Source organism: Callospermophilus lateralis, chromosome 9, assembly GCF_048772815.1.
Source record: "Callospermophilus lateralis isolate mCalLat2 chromosome 9, mCalLat2.hap1, whole genome shotgun sequence".
Lineage (NCBI taxonomy): Eukaryota > Metazoa > Chordata > Mammalia > Rodentia > Sciuridae > Callospermophilus > Callospermophilus lateralis.
The window spans coordinates 50075107-50094646 of record NC_135313.1 but is presented as its reverse complement, the minus strand read 5'-3'; the positions used below and the strand labels follow the sequence as shown (position 1 = coordinate 50094646).

Below are 19540 nucleotides of genomic sequence, written 5' to 3'. Positions count from 1 at the left end.
AAAGAAGTACAACAAAAAAAAATAGCTATAATAATAATAGTCAACCCATACAGTGCTTAATTCTCTAGCTACTTCTAAAGCAGATGATATAAATAATCTTATTTAATTCTCTCAAAATGTTGAGGGAAAGGACTTTCTGTTTTGGTGATGTGAAAGAGGTCAATTTTTTCCTCTCCATAGAAAACAAATATAAAACTGAACAGCATTAACAGGGGGCTGGGGATGTGGCTCAAGTGGTAGCGCCCACGCCTGGCATGCGTGCCGGGCCGGGGTTCGATCCTCAGCACCATGTACAAACAAAGATGTTGTGTCCGCCGAAAACTAAAAAATAAAATATTAAAATTCTCTCTCTCTCTCTCTCTCTCTCTCCTCTCTATCTAAAAAAAAAAAACCAAAAACTGAACAGCATTAACAGGATCAACTATTCTATGAAACTGGAAATCCATGGAGAGAAACACAACAATTTGAGAAGATTTATTGCTTAACATTCAAACAGCCCAGAGCTAAAACAGGTTAGAAAGCTCATCTACAAAAGCATAGGGGTGATTGTGCCACAATGTTTTGTCACCGTTTTGTTGTGCTACTTCCAGGTTGCCTACCACTGACACGTATCCACAGCCCTCATGGGATATCCAGGGCAGAATTCCTTTTCATTTAACAAAGAAGCCAATTGTTCATGAATAATCAAATGGCAGCCAAATTCCAAATACCAAAGCTTTCATATTTTGTAAAAGAAAAAGCTGAGGGGAAGAAAAATCCAAACTATTAAAGGAGTAGTTAAGATGGAGATGGGGCAGGGAGATGAGGTGAACAACCCTACCTTGTGCAGCCAACTCTTTCCACCTCTCCTTGTTCTGCTGAATGATGTCCACCAGGTTGTTCTTGAAGCTCTTCAGGTCCACTGCTGTAAGGGAATAATCTGGGGAATAGCTCCCGTCGTTCACCAAGCCTTTTGAATTTGATCGTCTCAGCACCTCAGCAACATGTAACCCCACAATGGTTGAACTAACAGTAATAACCAAAAAAAAAAAAAAAAAAAAAAAACAAAAACAAAATATGCCAAAAAGAAGAAGGTCAGTCAGGATATGGGCTGAGGGAACAAAGCCTGAAAAAGTTTATGAAACTGACTGTTGAAGCAGAACAGCAGATACACAGGTCAAGTTGTGAGCATGTGGCAGCTGTTTGCCTCCCTTTCCCACTAGGACAGAGCCAGGGACTCCTCTTCCTGTACTTAGAGGACTTGGATTTTTCTTGAACTGTGGACCTTGGTTCTCAATATTGAAGGCCAATGCAGTACAACATCCTGTCACTAGGTGGCAATACTACCTAATAATTATTCCTAGAACTCCCTGCCTGGTTTTAAGAAATAAGGATAATAATTAAATAATAAAGGTTATAAAACACCACAGAGATGAAAAATGATATAAAAGAAAAACATCATACCTGCCTGCCCCACAGTTAGAAGTTTCAGTTTTGGAGGCTTCCTCTATAAGAGGAATAACAATTTTCTCTGTTGAGTCTGTCAGAAGAGAAAATGTTGGCTCTACTATGAAATCAATGAAACCTAAAAAAGAAAAAGAAAAAGAAAAAAATTTAAAAAGATAAATCAAAGTGTTACAACTTCCAGAATTCTAAGATCAGTAAAATGAAGAGCCTCTCTTTGGCACACTCCTGGGTTAGCAAATATCAACTATAATATCAGTTTTCTTGCCCTTTGATACTATTTTAATCCAATAGCACAATCTTTAAAATAACTTAACTGTTCTACAAAATAATCTCCCAAGCAGTATAAATGCTACAATTTAGGCTTGCTAACTTAAGTATATTGGCTTTCCTATTTAATGTTCAGCTTTACATGCTATTGCTAACAATAGATGCAGATCAAATGAGTGGGAATATGTTTTTTTCTGTCCCAATGAGAAGGATCATTACTCTTTGGGAAAGGTCTTCATTTTGTTGTGAATTTTATTACTGACCAGAAAGAAATAATATCTGAACACCAAAGGAATTAAATAATTGACATTTTTCCCTCGGGCTATGGGAAGGCAACCACCTTTTACATTTTTTCTTACTATGTCAGTCAGAGCTTTCTGCCAACTTGTTCGCATTTCAAATTGCTGTTTATTATTCCCTGGATGTAAAGTGTTAGTTCGCAGCATGTGGGCGTGTGCTGTCAAATCAGCCCAGGAACAGTAACATCTCTGGGAGACAGCACTAAACCTGCTGCTTTTTAGATGTCAGTATTGAATGAAGACTTTCACATTTAAAGTACTCATCAAGATAGAAAATGACACACAGAGAAAGGGGTATTGTCCTCTGGGAACATTTACTGCCCGATATTTAAGTGAGGAGAGTACAACATCCCTAAGATCCCAGGAAATATTTGGTGCTTGAAATCAAGGGCTTGTGTCCTTAAACCCACCTGGGAGCAATAAACTATTACCTAAATATAAAAGAATAATGGGAAGGAGGGTCTTTAAGTGACAATGCCCTGGGAATATCCACATATGATAAAGTAATTAACATTTCAAGTAACTATATTATTTATAGTACATATTGAGGCATGTTTATAATTTTAAAAATTCCTATAAATGTATGTTTTAATTGACATCTTAAATCAAAGTAATGTTAATTGCCTACCCAGAGTGTGATTTTGAGTTCCATGAATGGGTTTAAATGACCAGTACAGGTAGACTGTCCATTGAGGTAATATGGTAGCAATTTATATGACAGCAATGAGCCTCAAGAACATCACTCCTTCCCAGCTTGCTAGGTGAAATCCTCAGACTGCATAACATTGAGGTTAAGAACCTTCCTCATAATCTCTAGATAAACAGCTGTTGAACTTGGTTGGGAAGGAGGAAGGCCAGAGTAAGCAGCTTTCTGACCACCCTGCTGCTTTGGGGTACAGCTGCCAAAATACAGAGGTAAAAATGGCTATTTTCATTTTCATCGATTGTATAATTCAGTGAGAAATATGCTAGCTAAGGGAAGAACTATTACAAATATTCAAACTATGCAGCATAGCAATCATGTTTTAATAATGGACTGCAATTGAATAATGGAGTTGAATTTCCCAACAAAAATACAGATGACAATGAATGAGGTTGGAAGCAATATGATTTTGCAAGTTTCTTGCAGTTGGCTTATTTAGTCATATCACAGGAACTTTTTCCCCCAACTAATATGAGATTGCATATCAAGCATACTATGGATACTTAGCATTAACAGAATAGGAATGCTAATATTTTCATCAAATTGCCTTATACCTAAGTGACTAAATTATAGAACACAATAGTCAACAACAAATGAAAATTACAGTCCCTTCCCAAGAAGAAAGCACTTTATTTTGTATAAAAGATTATAGCTAGAATAACAATGACGTTTACCAATTCTGCTTTATTGAATTCATTTTGTAAATTATTTCAATAATTTTTATCACTCAGCATCATCTAGATCAGCCTAAAGGCAAACTTTGTCATGAATATAGAGTGAGTCTTTCCTAGAGGACTTTGAACAGAATGGTGTACACATGTGAAAATAGAAAACACACATCCACTTTGCCCAATTACCATCCTTCAGATTACCTATTTGGGATTGGGCCACCATGGTTGAATTCCGATCACAAAGTGGAGAAAATGGAAGCCCTAGTTCCGCTTCTTTGTCTCCCTGAGGAAAGAAAAACAGAGGAGTGAAGGCTTAGGTGGGGCAGCCTAGTGAGCAGCCTAGGTAACACAGATGAAAAGCTGAGTCTTCCATTTCTTAATCCAGCACTACTTTTCTACTTATATATAAATATAACTACAAGATCAAGTATCTAAAATTTTTATTAGATGATTTCTTTGGGAGAAGCTTCTTCAGGGGAAAATCAGAAACATTTTAACACTTTGTCTTAGTGTTACAGCCCCTTGATTATAAAGAGATTTTTTCAGTTTTCAGAAGTGGGTATAAATTAATCATCTCAGCATATTATTTAGAATTTAAGTAACAATTCAACTCGTGGACTTTTTTGTTCCTTTTTTTTTAATGTCAAACACACCAGCAAAACTTCAGAATCAAGGTTTTGTTATTGGACAGCTTTTTCAGCTTAAATGTGTATGAACATTTGGAAATACCTTTCTGTTTACTAAGCTTTATTAAATTTCCCACAAGAAGTAATGAGGTACACCTTCAACATATTCTTCAGACATATTTTAATGTATTCTTCTTCAAGAAAATCAAAATCTCAGTGATTCTTTGCTATTTGCTTTTATCTAAACTAGATTAACTGCATACATGTGTGAAAGAATTACATTTATGTTTGGGTTTAACAACATGGGTTTTCAACTCCTAAAATCCAGGTAGCTGCTCTGTGCAAATATTTATTCTCACAAGGTTTATCACACATTGCTCTTTTCCTTTGCATTCAAGAGGATCTGTTTATGAACGAGAGAGGATGCTTCCTTGTTCCTGTTCATTTCAAATATCTCACCATTTGAAGGAGCACTCTGAGATCTGGTTTCTTCCTAAAATGCTGGCACCTGTCTAGCATCAATCCACAACTTTGGAAGTAATGCCTAGCTCAGGACTCCATGGTTTCCTTTCAGCCTGTGATTTCCTCTAACATTTGTGTATCCTGATCTTTATACCATATCAGTATATATCTTTGAAGGTTTTTAAGAATGTTTTCTGTGCATTCCCTTTACACCAGGACTCTGATTACTGGCAGGAAGTTTGAAATCAGAATTATTTGGGAAAATCAAAATATGGTTTGTAGCAAAGTAGCTACAAAAGGGAAGATTTTACTACGTCATGACTTAGAGAAGATGAAATAAGGGATTCTGTGATCTCTGTCCAGCAACTCCCTCAATTTATGGCATCAATTTTATTTAGAATTAATATTTATACCCACCTTCTGGATTCATAGAAGAGAATTATTAATGCCATTGCCCTTGGAGTCAGGAGAGGTCACTGAATCACTGCTGTGCAAGGGGCTCTGTCACTACAAACAGGTCCCAGCGTGTGCTAAACAAATTCTTACCGCTGACTTAACTTTGTCATCTTGTTCTACTCATTTTAAGATACAATGATCGTAGTATCTGCCTAGTAGGATTATCTAAGATAATTTATTTGAAGCCCAAAGGTAGTGCCTAACATTTAGTGAATAGTCATTAAATTTAGCTAAGAATCATAATTCATAATAGCAACAATGTGCAGCTATGTCAATTAAAGGTGTCCATGATGTCTAATGCATATTCTAGATTGTTTTAAAACAGGGGGAAAAAAATTGTACTGAATTTAGCATGTAATGGAGAGGGATTGGATTCCCCTCCCCTCTTTTTCTACCATAAAATTGACATGACAAAGAATTCAACTTTTGAAACAATAATTTGTCAGCAGTGTGAGGGGTGACCTGGGATGATTAGAGGATGGCTCTTGGTCCACCAATCTGAATGAAAGTGAATCTGTTGGTGTTGCTACAGGAAACCAGAGAATCTGGATAAGGGATAGATTTGAAAACTAATATGCAATTATTTTTTAACATGTTAATAATAAGGTACAAGAAAAACAGTTTATCATTGAATAACAATACTACTAATACTTTATATTAAAATATAAATAATAATATAGTTAAATGTAAATAAGACTACTGACAGACTTCATAGGAAACATAGTATTAAAGATATTTATTTGGCATATGCAGATCTAATTGCCTTTTATTGATTTATTAATTATATGGTTTTATTTATTAAATGCAGTTAAGTTTCATTTAACTGGTTTTTATTGGTCAAAATGCTACTATCTGGTACTTTAAGAATACAAATTTAATAGATTTATTTTAATACTAAATGGTTCTTTGGTAGTCCCCAAAATGATAATTTTGGCCCCCAAAAGGCACTGTAATGATTTATCTTTCACGAGCTAAATTTTATAGATTATTGGGTGACAACATTTGCATATATGACTTAGGCATTTGACAGATATATACAGGTGGACACTCTGATAGCTGGAGTGAAGAGTTAGTGTCTTATTTTCTTCTAGTACCCTACAGCTAATTTAGAATATCAAATTTCCACTGCTGAAGCTCATTAAATGCTGAAGTACATTAATTATTAAATTTATTTATAAATATTTCAAAGTGTTATTTATTCTTTGGGATGAATAAAGGCCATGAATACAAAGTTAGTAGGGGGTCCTATAGCCAGACTATGAAGGAACTAGAAACCCAATAGGACAAGTGGGTACTTCCAAGGGTAAAGTGAAAAATATTTAAAGGAAAAGTTACATTCTTTGTATATATTTGATCAACTTTATAGTTTTCTTTATTCCATCCCTTGATAAAGAATATATATACTTTTCATCAGGATAAAATCAGGGGGTCAAAGCAATAGGTATTAAACCAAACAACAATTTATATTTTACTTGGAGTTTATGTTTTCATTTAAGGGTAATGCCTCCATAAAGCCAAAAATACACGTTTTAATATCTTAACATGTTTCTGGTGTGTACATGGTTGCAGAAGCACTAAACTCAATTAATGAACTGGTGCACTCAGTGCTGCCCCTGAGTCCAGCACTGTGTTCTGGGCGATAAACCTGCAGGTGAGGAGGTGGCAAGGTGGCCCCATCAAACTAGGAACACTGACATGCATAGTATAGTGCTTATACCTGTCTCCGCAACTTCCTTGGAGATTTGTGAGGGTTTTTCTATGAAAGGTGATGACAAAGAGCTAGTAATTGTTTTTATGCTTTCTTAACAGTGTAAAAGGCTCTGACAGCTGAACAAAGTGTCAAATCCAGTGAATGAAGAGCACTTCCCCCCATGCATTTCTCCGAAGCCACAACAATTTCTATAGTTTTAAGTAAATGAAGAAGATAATTGAAGGTGAAATACAGAAATCTTGAGAAACTTCATGCATTGCAATCTAAGTTTTAGTGATAAAAACGACATCAACAACAAATATTCAAGAAGCCCCTACCACAGGCTTTGAGAAGGGTAGAATCTGAGAGACCACTAGTTCAAGCAAATTTAATTGGTCGCTATGGGAGGATGATGCTCTAATTTAGCCCTCTTTGAAGAGCTTACCTAATTACCTTCCCTCACTCCTTCTAAAAATGGATCCTTCTAAGTTCTCAGAAAGCCACCAAAACTGTTAAAATGTTTAATGATTATAGCAACAAACATACTCACTTTCAGTAAAATTTATGATTTGGAATAACTGCATTTTTGTGAGTATTATAAATATTTATAGAACATTATAACTCCCTGTATAACTGATGTTTATAGCACTTTCATGCTTCTTGAAACTAGCATATTTGATTTTTACATTTTAAGTTATTATCCTGGCTCACAACTATAGTTCTTAACACTTATGCAATACTGAGGATTGTATCTATACAAGATCAGATCATTGGCCAAGAATGGACTGATTATTTTTTTTATTACTATGAAATACAATTTATTTTGAAATAACACACTTCATATTCTAGCAACATTGAACAAAATTAAGGGGCTTAACTGTATATAATTTAGGGTGAATCACGATCTTGACCTTTCCTTCCAAATAATGTAATTTTCACATCATTTTTCTCCTTGACTACCAAGGTAGCATTTATTCATAAATTATATTTTGCACTAATAGAGATTTCCCCTCACGTGTCACAAAATAACTAGTTGAAGAATGGAATACTTCATTTAGTTATGTGGAAGTAAGTAAAAAATACAAACAAATTTCCATGGAAGTGACTATTTTTTTTTTCTAAATGTGTTTTTATTATGTCAATCTAGATATGTACTCAAAAAGAGAAAAAGGATCAAAAACCATCTGCCTGTACTGGGGGTTATTCTTTGGCACCTCCCTTCCTTTTGTTGGTCTTAGTTGAAATGCACCATTATAGCAGAGGGCGGAGGCAACTGTGTGGATCTATTGAACACTCAGAGGGGGTGCTCTGTATTTATGAATGTCACAGGCTTGTTGTGAACATGCTTTGGCAATGAGGACCTCTTTTCCTTACTACCAGTTGCTTAATCAAGAACCAGAAATAAGTGTTTCTCAGCTCTGTAATTCTGAAAACAATCCTGATTTCCTCTAGCTAACTTCCATTGACTTTAGAGGGAAAATCTGGAGAAGTTACACCAAAGACGGGGGTAATATTGATGGGATTTATAGAGATGATGTAAATAGCTTGGTCTACACTGACTTGTCCTTCAGAAACACACGGTCTTCGTGTCTACGGAAGTCCAGCTTAGAAAAATGAGCTGGGTAGATCATCATAATCACATTTAATTTTGTTCAAAATCTACTGAAGGAATTCCAAGTCTAATGCTTTATTCTGCAGAGGGAAGGAGAATAGCTCATTAGCTACTTTTTAAGTCTTGTGATTATTCTGTGAATCAAAATTCTGTTATTTGATAGTTACCTAAATCTGAGCTTTAAGGGATTTGGGCAAAGGATACCTAAAAGTTCAACTTTAAGTAACTATCAAATAACAAAATACTTCATAATTGATGTTTTCTAGTAACTTTACTTTGGGAAAATGTAAAACTTAAAACTAAGTTAGAGAATAACAAATACTACCAATTCTTCATATCCATGTTGTGGTTTATAGTGTATGACGCTCACTTAGATGCCTTCTATCACTGTGCTTTTCACAGTCATCCTGAGTTGGAGGCAGAATGGGTTTAGGTAAGAAGATACACATAGGTAAAAAGGTGATGATCCCTCCACATCACTGCTGCAAAGAGGGAAAGTTAGAGCTTACACTTGAGCTTTTCTACAATTATCTCTCTATTTTGCATTATTGGTTTTATCATGTTTGACTAATACACACACAAAAATATATGTAAAATATTTTCTTTAACAAGGGACTGGGGATATAGTTCAGTGGTACTGTGCTGGCCTAGAATGCTTGAAGCTCTGGGTTCAATCTCCAGCACCATGAAAACAAAGCAAAAAGCAAGAAATACAAAATATTATAATCTGCAGCTAAGGGTTGTGATGATTTCTGGACAGACATCCTTTGATGGGCCTCAAAACTCTAGCACAGCCAGTGCCTCAGAAGACATGGTATTTAAATTCTTAGTGTATTCTGAAAGAATGAAGGAATACCATTTAAGGTTACATCATTAAAATGCTTTTTTCACTGTTCAAAATGAGAAACCCTAGTTACCTTGACTAGACACATAGCAAGAAGGTGTCTATCAATGCTGTGGATTTGACAAAGTGGTTGCTTCACAGATGGCTATGTGAGGATGAGCAAAAAGAAAATGCATGCCAGAATCATTGCAGTCCTGCCCATCAGTATAGAAACACAAATTCAGCTAAATAGTGTAAGTCAAATACATTCAGAGAAATGCAAATGCCAAGGAAGTGGAACCATATCTATACTCAACTCCAAAGGGCTAAAGTACATAGTATGGCTAAGAATAAGTAAGGGCACTATGAGATTTATTTGGTTGAATGCAAGAAAACTTTTTACCTGTTGGAGTTATTATCATATGGTAATGTAAGTCTCTTAGAGATAAACTGGTTTTGCTTGAAAAACATATTTGTTAACACTACAAATTCATGTTGACCTTTAACTCCACATTTTCCTATTTTGCTCCATGTATTTCTGAAGGGGATTTGAAAGTCATTCAATTTCAAAAATGCAGAAAGTGAGAAATCATATTTCAATAAAAGATTCCATTATCCAGCTGGATGCAGTAGCACATGCTTGTCATCCTAGCTTCTTGGAAGGCTGAGACAAGAGGATGGCAAATTCAAGACAAGCCTAGGCAATTTAGTGAGATCCTGTATCAAAATTAAAAATAAAAAAGGCTTGGGTAACTTGGTGGTAGAGTGCCTCTGGGTTGAATCCCCAATAAAGAAGAAAAGAAGATGGGGGGTGCGGAGAAGACTCCATTTTTTAACGATCAAGTCCTAAATCAGTTATGATGAATTGGTTGATTTTCATTTTGGAAGAGATAAGGCTATGTTAGTAGAGATAGTTTGATGCTCTAATCGTCCATATTAACATGAACGTGTTACTCTGCATTGAGTTATGTGTTTTACCTTAAGTGTTAAGGTCATTCAGGCAAGGACTACCCATTTCTGAACATTTTGGGGATTCATGAATGCCTGTCATCGCCCACCAAAGTCCTGTTAAAAAAACAAGCAGCCCCCCCCCCAAAAAAAAAAAAATCAACACCTCCTTACTCTAGTAACACCATGTGAAAAATGCAGATCACAAATAGCATCCCGAGTGTCATGGTGCTCTACCTATTCCAAGATTTAACCTTTATGTTGCGTGTGAAGTGATTTAATCTCTAATAGACATCTGAGTCATAGGGTACCACGAACATAGGAGCTGAGTAGCCCTGTGGAGCAATTCTCTCTACCCCTAAATTCAGATGTCAATAATCACTGCTGAATGAAATCTTCATTATTGCTATTAGTTACCTTTTTGTAACATTCAAGAACAGGGTGGTGAACTTAAAAAACACCTCAACTCAGTTTCATTGAATTCATCACTCTCATTACTCTGTCAGGTATTCTTAGTTTGGCAATCAGTAAAACAAAGGATGATGCAGTCATGGTATTATTGGAAATTTTTTTAGGACTTTAAAAAATTAAGTAATTGATGAGGAACTTTTATTATGATAGAATTTTTTAAATTGAAAAAAAAACTCTATGTGCAAATTTGAATTGTATAATTGTATAAACACCCTGTGTAACACTCAGTCAAGATACAGAGCATTTCCATTACCCCCAGAAAGTTCCCTTAACCTCTCCCAGGGAATCCTATCCCATGTAGGTACCCACTATTCTGATTTGTATAACCATAGGTTAACTGCCATTTTTGAACTTCACATAAATGATATTAAGGTTTATTACTGTTTGTTATCATTAGTCTTTTTTTTATTGTTGCATGATAATCCATTGCATGGATATACTATAATTTATTTAATTCATTTATATTTCTGATGGACATTTGGATTGTTTCTAGCATCGGGCTTTTATAAATAACACTGCTTTTATTATTCCTCTGTAAGACATTTGGTGAACAAGGATGCTAATTCATCTGGATTATACACAAAAGGGGTGGCAATGTTGGGACATAAGCAATATTAAGTCTAACTTTAGTAGATGTTACAAATCAATATTTTTCCGTGGTGACTGGAATGATTTATACTGCCACCAGTGATATGTGACACTTCCATTTTTACCATGTTATTGATAACATAAAATAAAATTCCAGTTGTTCTGGTGTAGATGTAATATCTCACTGTGGTTTTTATTTGCAATTCCCCAATAAATAAAGATAATAAGCATACTTGTCTGTACATTTTATCCACAAGTATATTTTCTTTTATGAAGTATCTGTTCAAATTACCATGATTTTCCTTTTTATTATTGATTTGTCAGAGTTTTTATGTAGACTCAAAACAAGTTCCTGGAAAGATGCTTAGAACTCAAATATTTTCTCTATGGTCTATCTTTTCATAATGGTATTTTTGGAAGAGCAGAAATATTAAGTTCTGCTTTTCTCTGCTTGACCATTTTTCTCTTTGGATAATACTTTGTGTGGCTTTTCTAAAAAATATTGGCCTTCCCCCTAGATTAGAGAGATATTCTCCTGCATTTTTCTCCAAGTGTTTATAGTTCTGGGTTCTGTTCTGTGTTTACACATGGTCCATCTTGATTTATTATTTGTGTAAGGTGTAGGTAGAAGACAAGTTTCCTTCTCTCCCACACTTTTATAACTGTTGTTTCATTTCCATTTATGAAAAGACTTCCTTTCCTCATTTAGTTGTTTTGCTGCCTTTGTAGAAAATCACATATGTATGGTTCTACTTCTGGAATCACTTTTCTATTTGATTGACATATTTCCCTATCCCTATGCCAATAATACACTGTTTTGATCACTGTAGCTGTTTACTAAGTTATGTAATAAGGAAGCATGAGTTCCCCAACTTTCTTAGTCTCTTTCAAAATTGTTTTGGTTATTTCCATTTAGATTTTAGGGTCAACTTTTCAGTTTCTACCAAGAAGCCTGTTTCAATTTTTTATAAGGATTATACTAAATATGTTAATCAATTCTGGAAGAACTGACATCATAGCAATATTGAGACTTTCAATCCATTAATATGGAAACTCTCTCCATTTATATAGGTCTTTAAAGTTTTTCTCTCAACAATATTTTGTGGTTTTCTTCATAGGGGTTTTACATGCATTTAATTTAATGTATTCTCAAGTATTTTATTATCTTATGCTCTCCTAATATCACTTTTTAAATTTCATTTTCAACTTGCTACTCTCATTTACTACAACTGATTCTATGATTCTGATAAAATCATTTGTTAATTCCAGTGGCTTTTGTAAATTTCTTAAAGTGCTTCATGCACATGCTCATGTTTCTGCAAATTTTGTTTATTTTAATCCAATCTATTTATTTTCTTTTAGTGCCTTATTGCACTAGCTAGAACTTCAAATGCAATATTGAATAGAAGTGTTTAGAGTACATATCTTGATCTTAGTATAAAAATGTTCAATATCTCACTAGGAAGTGTTACATTAAGGTTTCCTATTTCTTGTTCGCTGAGAGTTTTTATAATTAATGTTTGTTGAATTTTGTCAAAGGCATCCTGTGCCTTTAAGAATGATATAATTGTTTTTCCTTTTTTCTTTTAAGATGGTGAATCATTTTAACTGATATTTGAATATTCAACTTACTCAAGTCATGATATGTGCTCATTTACTACATCGCTGAATTGTATTTGTTAATATTTTAAGGACTTTTCTATCTAGTTTCATGACATAATTGGGGGTGTAATTTTCTTTATTTGAAGTCTTTTTCAGGTTTTCTTAGGGGTTATGCTGCCAATTTTCCCTTTTTTTCTCTGTCATGAAAAAAAATTATGTAAGACAGGCCTTATTTCTCCCTGAAATGTTTGATAATTTACCATCTTTTACCTGAATTGAGTACTGTTAATGGAAATCAGAATTAAGAATGAAAGTCATCTGAGCCTGGGGTTTTATTCATGGGAAGAGTTACATTATAAATTCAATTTTTAAAAATAGATAAATGAATATTCAGATTATAATTTTTCTTATGTCTGTTTTAGTAATTTATATCTTTCAAAGAATTTGACAATTTTATCTATGTTGTCAATTTTATTGGCATAGATTGTGCATAATATTTCTTATCTTTTTGACGTATGTAAGATATATAGTAATATTTCCTCTTCTTTTATAATTTTTTTTTCTTTTTGAACCTACAGGTAATTTTATTACTTTTTCGGAAAAATCAACACTTATCTTTATGATTCTTTTTATTATTATTTTTCTTTGGTCTATTTTATTGATTTTTGCTTTTATATTTATTATCTCCTTCCATCAATTTATTTTGGTTCAATTTTCTTAAGTTTTTCTAGCTTCACAAAGTATCTTTTTTTCTAATATTGAAAGCATTTAATGGTTTAAAATTTCCTCTATGCACTGTTTTAGTTTCATTCAACAATTTTTCCCTTTTTGTTTTCATGACTATTTGATTTTAAATATTTAAAATTTTCTTATTAACCTGACCAAAATCATTTTATCTCTTCATGTTTTCATCTCTTATTAGAGAGATAGTTTTAAGCACTCTAAGGTCTCTTTAGATTTATCATTTTCTGATTACTGATTGGTTGAGCATACAAAAATTATAATTTTTTATTGACCATAGCAGGCAATTGCCTTTTAGGATGTGGTGTATTTTAACATTTATTCTATTTTTTATGTGCATAAAATATTAAAATATTTTTCTCAAGTTATTTCTAATATAAAAATATTTGAATTTGGTGTGGTTACTCAGTAATTTTATCTAGGACTATTCAGTGCTATTTCAAATAACACATAGCTGTCAACAATGGGAGACAGAAAACAGTCATTCAAGTATAGCAATAATTCGGTATTTATATCTTCAGAATAAGTATTCAATCGATGAATAAACATTGTAAGTAAAGAACTATGCTGAGAATAAAATAATTTGAAAATACAGAAATAAAAGAGCTTTTCTAAACAGAGCTATGGTATCATAAATAATATAACAACTGGTCTTCATTTCTGGTTTCTGGAACAGAGCTTCAAAAACCTATGGAGTTTACTGAATGGCAGGTGACTCTTTGTTATGTTCAAGAAGACAACTCATGATGGACCCTGTGGTTAGCTTCAGGATGGGGGCTGATCACCAAAAAGAGCAACCAAATGATTAAGGAGTTGGAACTTTGAGTCATTGTGATCTTCTGGTGGGGGAAGGGGCACATGGACAATGATTCAATCAATCATGCTATATAATAAAACCCTGATAAGTATTCTGGATACTGAAACTCAGTGGAGCTTCCTGATTAGTGAATACACTGATAAGACAAGGGGATGGCACAGTTTAATCCATCTGTAGACTACATGTATGCTCCATGACTAGGACATTCCCAGACCTTTCCCTAAACACTACTTTATTTGACTATTATTGAGTTGTATCCTGTAATTTTAAGATTAGCTCTTTTCTTCAGTCCATGAGCTATTCTAACGAATTATCAAGTATAAAATGGGTTGCAAGAGACACTGAACTTATAACTGGCTGGTCAGAAGAGCTGGTGTCCTATAGCCCCACTTGTGGCTAGCATCTGAAGTAGACCAGTCTTGTAGAGGACTGAGCCTTTAACTTGTAGGATTTGAGGTTGACTTTGAGTGGTTAGCATCACATTGATTTTATGTGCTAAAGGGGGCATACAGGAATGATGGACAGAAAAGACACATGTAAATGTAAAATGTAAATACTTGTAGCAGAGAATACCAGCCATCTTCTATCTCCAGCCTTCTCACATAATAATATATATATTTTTGTTTTATATAGGCATTTGTCCACACAGCTAAAAACTGTATTTCTCTGCCTCTGCTGCAGCTAGGCACATATGACTAAATTCTAGCCAACAAGATATATAAAGAAGTGGTATAAATCCTCCCTTTGCCCTTCCACTAAGAAAGCTGTTTGCTCTCTGTCCTGGCACTTCTCTCTTAACAGCAGATACCAATTATAATCTGTTTGTTTCTTTCCTTCCCAAGCCTGGCACCTGAGATCCAAGACTTGACTCTCTTTAAAAGATGTATTATACTACACAGGATTATTTAGCATACTTATCTAAAAGATTAATAAATTCTTTGAAAATCCACAAGAATGTGTAATGCCAATTGATGATACTTAGTCACAAGCTCTAGATTCTGCAGAGAAGGTGTATGTTAAAAATGCACAGTCACTATTTCCGAAATTATTTGCAAAGAGTGTGAAAGAGGCACCTGCAGGAAAAATTCCTCCATTAGGGCCATGGTCCACTTGTAATGCAGCTTCCAGGATTTGGCTGGGTGACTGATGTCTGCTGCATGGAGAATCAGGGACATGGTTTTGGCTCTGTCAATTCTGTCAAAGAAAGGACATGCTCAAATTATCAGAACAAAGCAACCAATTAATCTTTTCTGAGTCCACGTTCATGGTACTTTAATGTGACAAAAGAAAATAACCTACCCTTCGGGCTGCTGCAAACTGCTTCTTATATTTTTAATTTGCTGGAAGTGACCTGACATGTCGGTGGATAAAACCATTTCGATCACTAAGTTCCGAAGATCCCTGCAGAGGCATCAAAAGAATAATAGTTTCAATTGGCCATTTATTGGTCTTTTATAGAACCTTTCCATAAGTATTACTAATCATATATTTGCCTAGTGGATATGAGCACAAAAGTTGCTGCTCTTTAAATATAAAAGTGCTCACAAAGGTTCAACATTATTTTTGCCCATTGATTCTCAGGGATTTAAGAAGTTAGTAGCAGAATGATGTATGAATAATAGTGTGATATGCCTCTCCTTCTCACCTCACAGCCTTCTTCACAACTTATAATTTCTAAAGTCTTATTTTTCTATCCAAAAGAATCTTTGGCTATTTTAACGAGACACTAATTTAAATATAATTTTTGAATGCTTTAGAAGTAAAACATGTAGCTCAGTGGGGTTTGAGACCATTCTAAATCCAACTGATAGTTTCAATGTGTTAGGGAAGAGACAGGGAGAGAGGGGCATGGATTCTCAAGACACTCTCTGTTGCTTCCTTGTTTTGCATCTTTTTAAAATTACTACTAGTAATAAAAACAATATTACTTATCCATATTTATTCAGTCCAAGCATTGACATAAAGTCATGTTGCAGTTGCTTTGTAGGTACATTAAGACATTTAATCCTCATACCTTTGAGGGAGTATCAGTATTTTCCATTGGAAGAGCTTGAGCCATTTGTTTAGTAGATGGCTGATAAAGGATGCAACCTGGTTCTCACTCCCAAAGCTGGCACCTGGACCACTGACTGACTACTGTGCCAACTTCCCATCAGAAGAACTCCAAAGAGGTCAAGATGTGAAAGTAGGTCAAAATTCTGTTTAAGATTTTGGGACCTGATTTTCAATAATGTAGAGCAGTTGGCACTGTTGAAATGTTCAGCCAAGATGGTGACCAATACAGCGACCATATCACAAAGCCTGTTCATGAAAAACTCATTCTCACAGTAAGTGAGGAATGAGCCACTCCCACAAAGTCTTGCATGATCCACAATTCTTTGTTTGCTCTGTAGAGTTAGGTAAAAAGTCACTTATACAGAAAACCATATTTTGTTTTCACTCTTTGGTGTGGCCAGTAGAGTAGGCTAAATCAAGGTATGGAGTAAATCTGAATTATGATCTTGCATCAGATATATTTTAACTAAAGATGGTATTGTTGGATGATGTATTTTCAAAAGCAACCACATATTGGATTTGTTGTTATAAATTGTGGGTACTCCATTCAATCAGATTTTCAGAGGTAGAAATCAATATTCTGAACAGCTTGCTTAGAATACTTTACTGAAATACAAACGGAAAATAAGCCATTGAAGGCAGTTTCTAAACTATTCTCAATTACATTTTTTTCTCTAATTTTGTGACAAGATCATATTAGAATAGCAACTGAACAAAATATTTATATTCACTAAGAAAAATAAGACTACAATTTTGTGAAATGTATAGAGCCTAATAATGTATTGTGCTTTGCAGATAAGTGATCAGTAAATGCCTGGTATTATGTCAATAAACCAGGCAAAAGAATACACCAGGAAAATATTTCTTAATTTATGAATTTTTGCCCAAAATTTAAATTAATGTGATTATACCTTACTAAAATTACCTTAAGAAATAAATAGACATTTAGAGCAAAAATCTATAGGTCTTTAAGAAGATATCCATATTTTAATTCTCAGGGAAATGTTATCAAGGTTATGGTAGAAAAATCAATCTTTGGGGGTTTTTGGAAAGTATTTAATCTATTAAATTCTATAGTCCATATGATATACATACTATTTGTTAATAATAATCTTGTAAAACATTTAATTAGCATGAGTCTGAGAAGTTGTTGACAAGAAATTTACCAGATATCATCACAATAAATTATCAGTTATCAATTATTGAAGATGGTAAAAAACAAAATATAGAAAATAAAATCACAATGAAAGAGCAAAAGAGTCAACTTTGAGGAAAAGAAGATTAACTCAAAGGGGTAATAAGAATGAAAATTAATATCAATATTAACTTTGAGAATGAAAACCATTGAGGAAAAACTAACACACTAGCTGTAAGTAATCTGTCTCTCTCGGATCTTAGGAAACTGGTTTGCCTGCTTCTCTTTGCCCAGCTGTTCTCCACATAACCCAGCAGTAGTCACTTTAAAATTCTTGTAAAGTTAAATCCTGACCTTCCTAGGCTGGAGTCCTCTTGGGCTAGTTTTTTACAGAATAGAATGAAAAGCCCGAATGGGATGCCCAAACACCGTTCCTCCTTTCCCACCTTATGGAATTTTCTACAACTGCAAATGGAGCCCATGTTTCTGGAATTGACCTAGAAAATACAGAAAGCTTTGGAAATTTGAAAATGTAGCCGTAGGAGACTAGGGCTCAATTGAAATCTTAAATTTAACTTTTCTGCTTTGCTTTTGTTTAAAGTCCTTTCTTAATGGCAGGCACGACACCTTTTATTTTTTTACATTTCTCTTTAATTTGTTGTAAGAGCAAAAATAAAAACCAAAACCCTTTGATACTTACATTTGAGTGGGAGCCTTCTGCCATCCATTTACTAACTTTTAATAAGATCTTTATTATGGATAAATGTGGGCTTTTAAAAATATATAAACATAATATGAAGAACATACATTAAAAGATTTATGTTGATCTGAAATTTCTGTTTAACTTTTAAAAATTCATTGGCTAAATCTGACAATCCTATAATCAAACAAAGGGAAGATAACAAACAAAGGATAAAAAGATAGAAAGGTTATGTGGAGTAGTAGGGTTAGATTTATTATTTTTCCCTGCGTGGAATCTAGTGTCACTATATCATGTATATAGAAAGAATGAATATGATGCTAACAGGTTTGATTTATGTAAGACCACCTATTAGCACAAATTGAGCAGAGCTCCATTGAAGTGCACAATTATGCATCTTTATTGTGTGATGTGTAGCCTTACATATGTGTATAGGTAAAGAATTGATCTGGAAATATTTCAGATCCATCAAACAGAGCCTGACTCCTGAACAAAGTCCTCCAGGTACAAATCCTTCTCAGAGTCGTCCAGTCAACAGTAACTGAGTTTGTAATATGAGGAAGGCATTGATTTTCAGAGGTTTTTTTCACTTTAAACCACAAAATTTATCCTTTTCCTGAAATTAAATTCCCTTTAGGTTTCCTTTGAAACTCACCTCCAGTCATCTTTAGATAAGTTTATCAAGATATTCATTTCCTCCTCTTGCATAAGTCGATAAGCAGCACTCACATGGTGATTCTCGAGGACAGACCGATCATTATATAAAATGGCAACATCTGACCTAAGGATTAAAAGAAAATGCCCAGGAAAGGATTTCTTTATACTTCATGGATGTCTAATAAAAAATACTCAAGTTTCAAGTCATCTCACCAATAAAAATCTCATAATTGAACACATAAAATTATAGAAATATTGTTTCCATTTTTAAAAAACTCTATTGTTTCAAAATTATATATAAAAATGAATTATATATTTCTTTTTTAAAGCAGATTTAGGTTCATGGAAAGTTGCAGAAGTTACAAAGATTTCTCACATACCTTCTGCCTTCACACATATATAACCTTCTCCATTATCAATATCACCCAATTGAGGAACTTGCACTGACACATCATCAGTATCATCACAGTTTATCTTGTGTGTGATTCACTCCTAATTTCCTAATTTTTTTTGGTTTAAAGAAAGGTATGATGACTCATATCTACCATTTTAGTATCATATAGAGCTGTTTCATTGCCCTAAAACCCATCTGTATTTCACCTATTCATCCTTCTCTGCTCCCAACCCCTGAAAAAACACTCATCTCTTTATTATCTCTGTAGGTTTGCCTTTTCCAAAATGTTATAAAGTTTGAATCATATAGTACATTGTCTGGTTAGATTAGCTCCTTTCACTACTAATATGTATATATGTTTCCTCCATTTCTTTTTA

General features: G+C 34.0%; 1 protein-coding gene across 5 annotated transcripts in view; it reads right to left on the bottom strand.

The window, feature by feature from the left end:
• Pde1a (phosphodiesterase 1A) overlaps positions 1 to 19540 on the bottom strand; it is a 385391-nt gene that overhangs the window by 174883 nt on the left and 190968 nt on the right. For all 5 annotated transcript variants that reach the window (XM_076865510.2, XM_076865512.2, XM_077110267.1 and 2 more), the window contains 6 exons: positions 18768 to 18893; positions 15522 to 15623; positions 15296 to 15416; positions 3588 to 3669; positions 1444 to 1564; positions 821 to 1005 (listed from right to left, as the gene is read on the bottom strand). In XM_076865510.2, coding sequence (XP_076721625.2) covers positions 821 to 1005; positions 1444 to 1564; positions 3588 to 3669; positions 15296 to 15416; positions 15522 to 15623; positions 18768 to 18893 — 737 coding nt within the window. The remainder of the gene's footprint in view (positions 1 to 820; positions 1006 to 1443; positions 1565 to 3587; positions 3670 to 15295; positions 15417 to 15521; positions 15624 to 18767; positions 18894 to 19540) is intronic.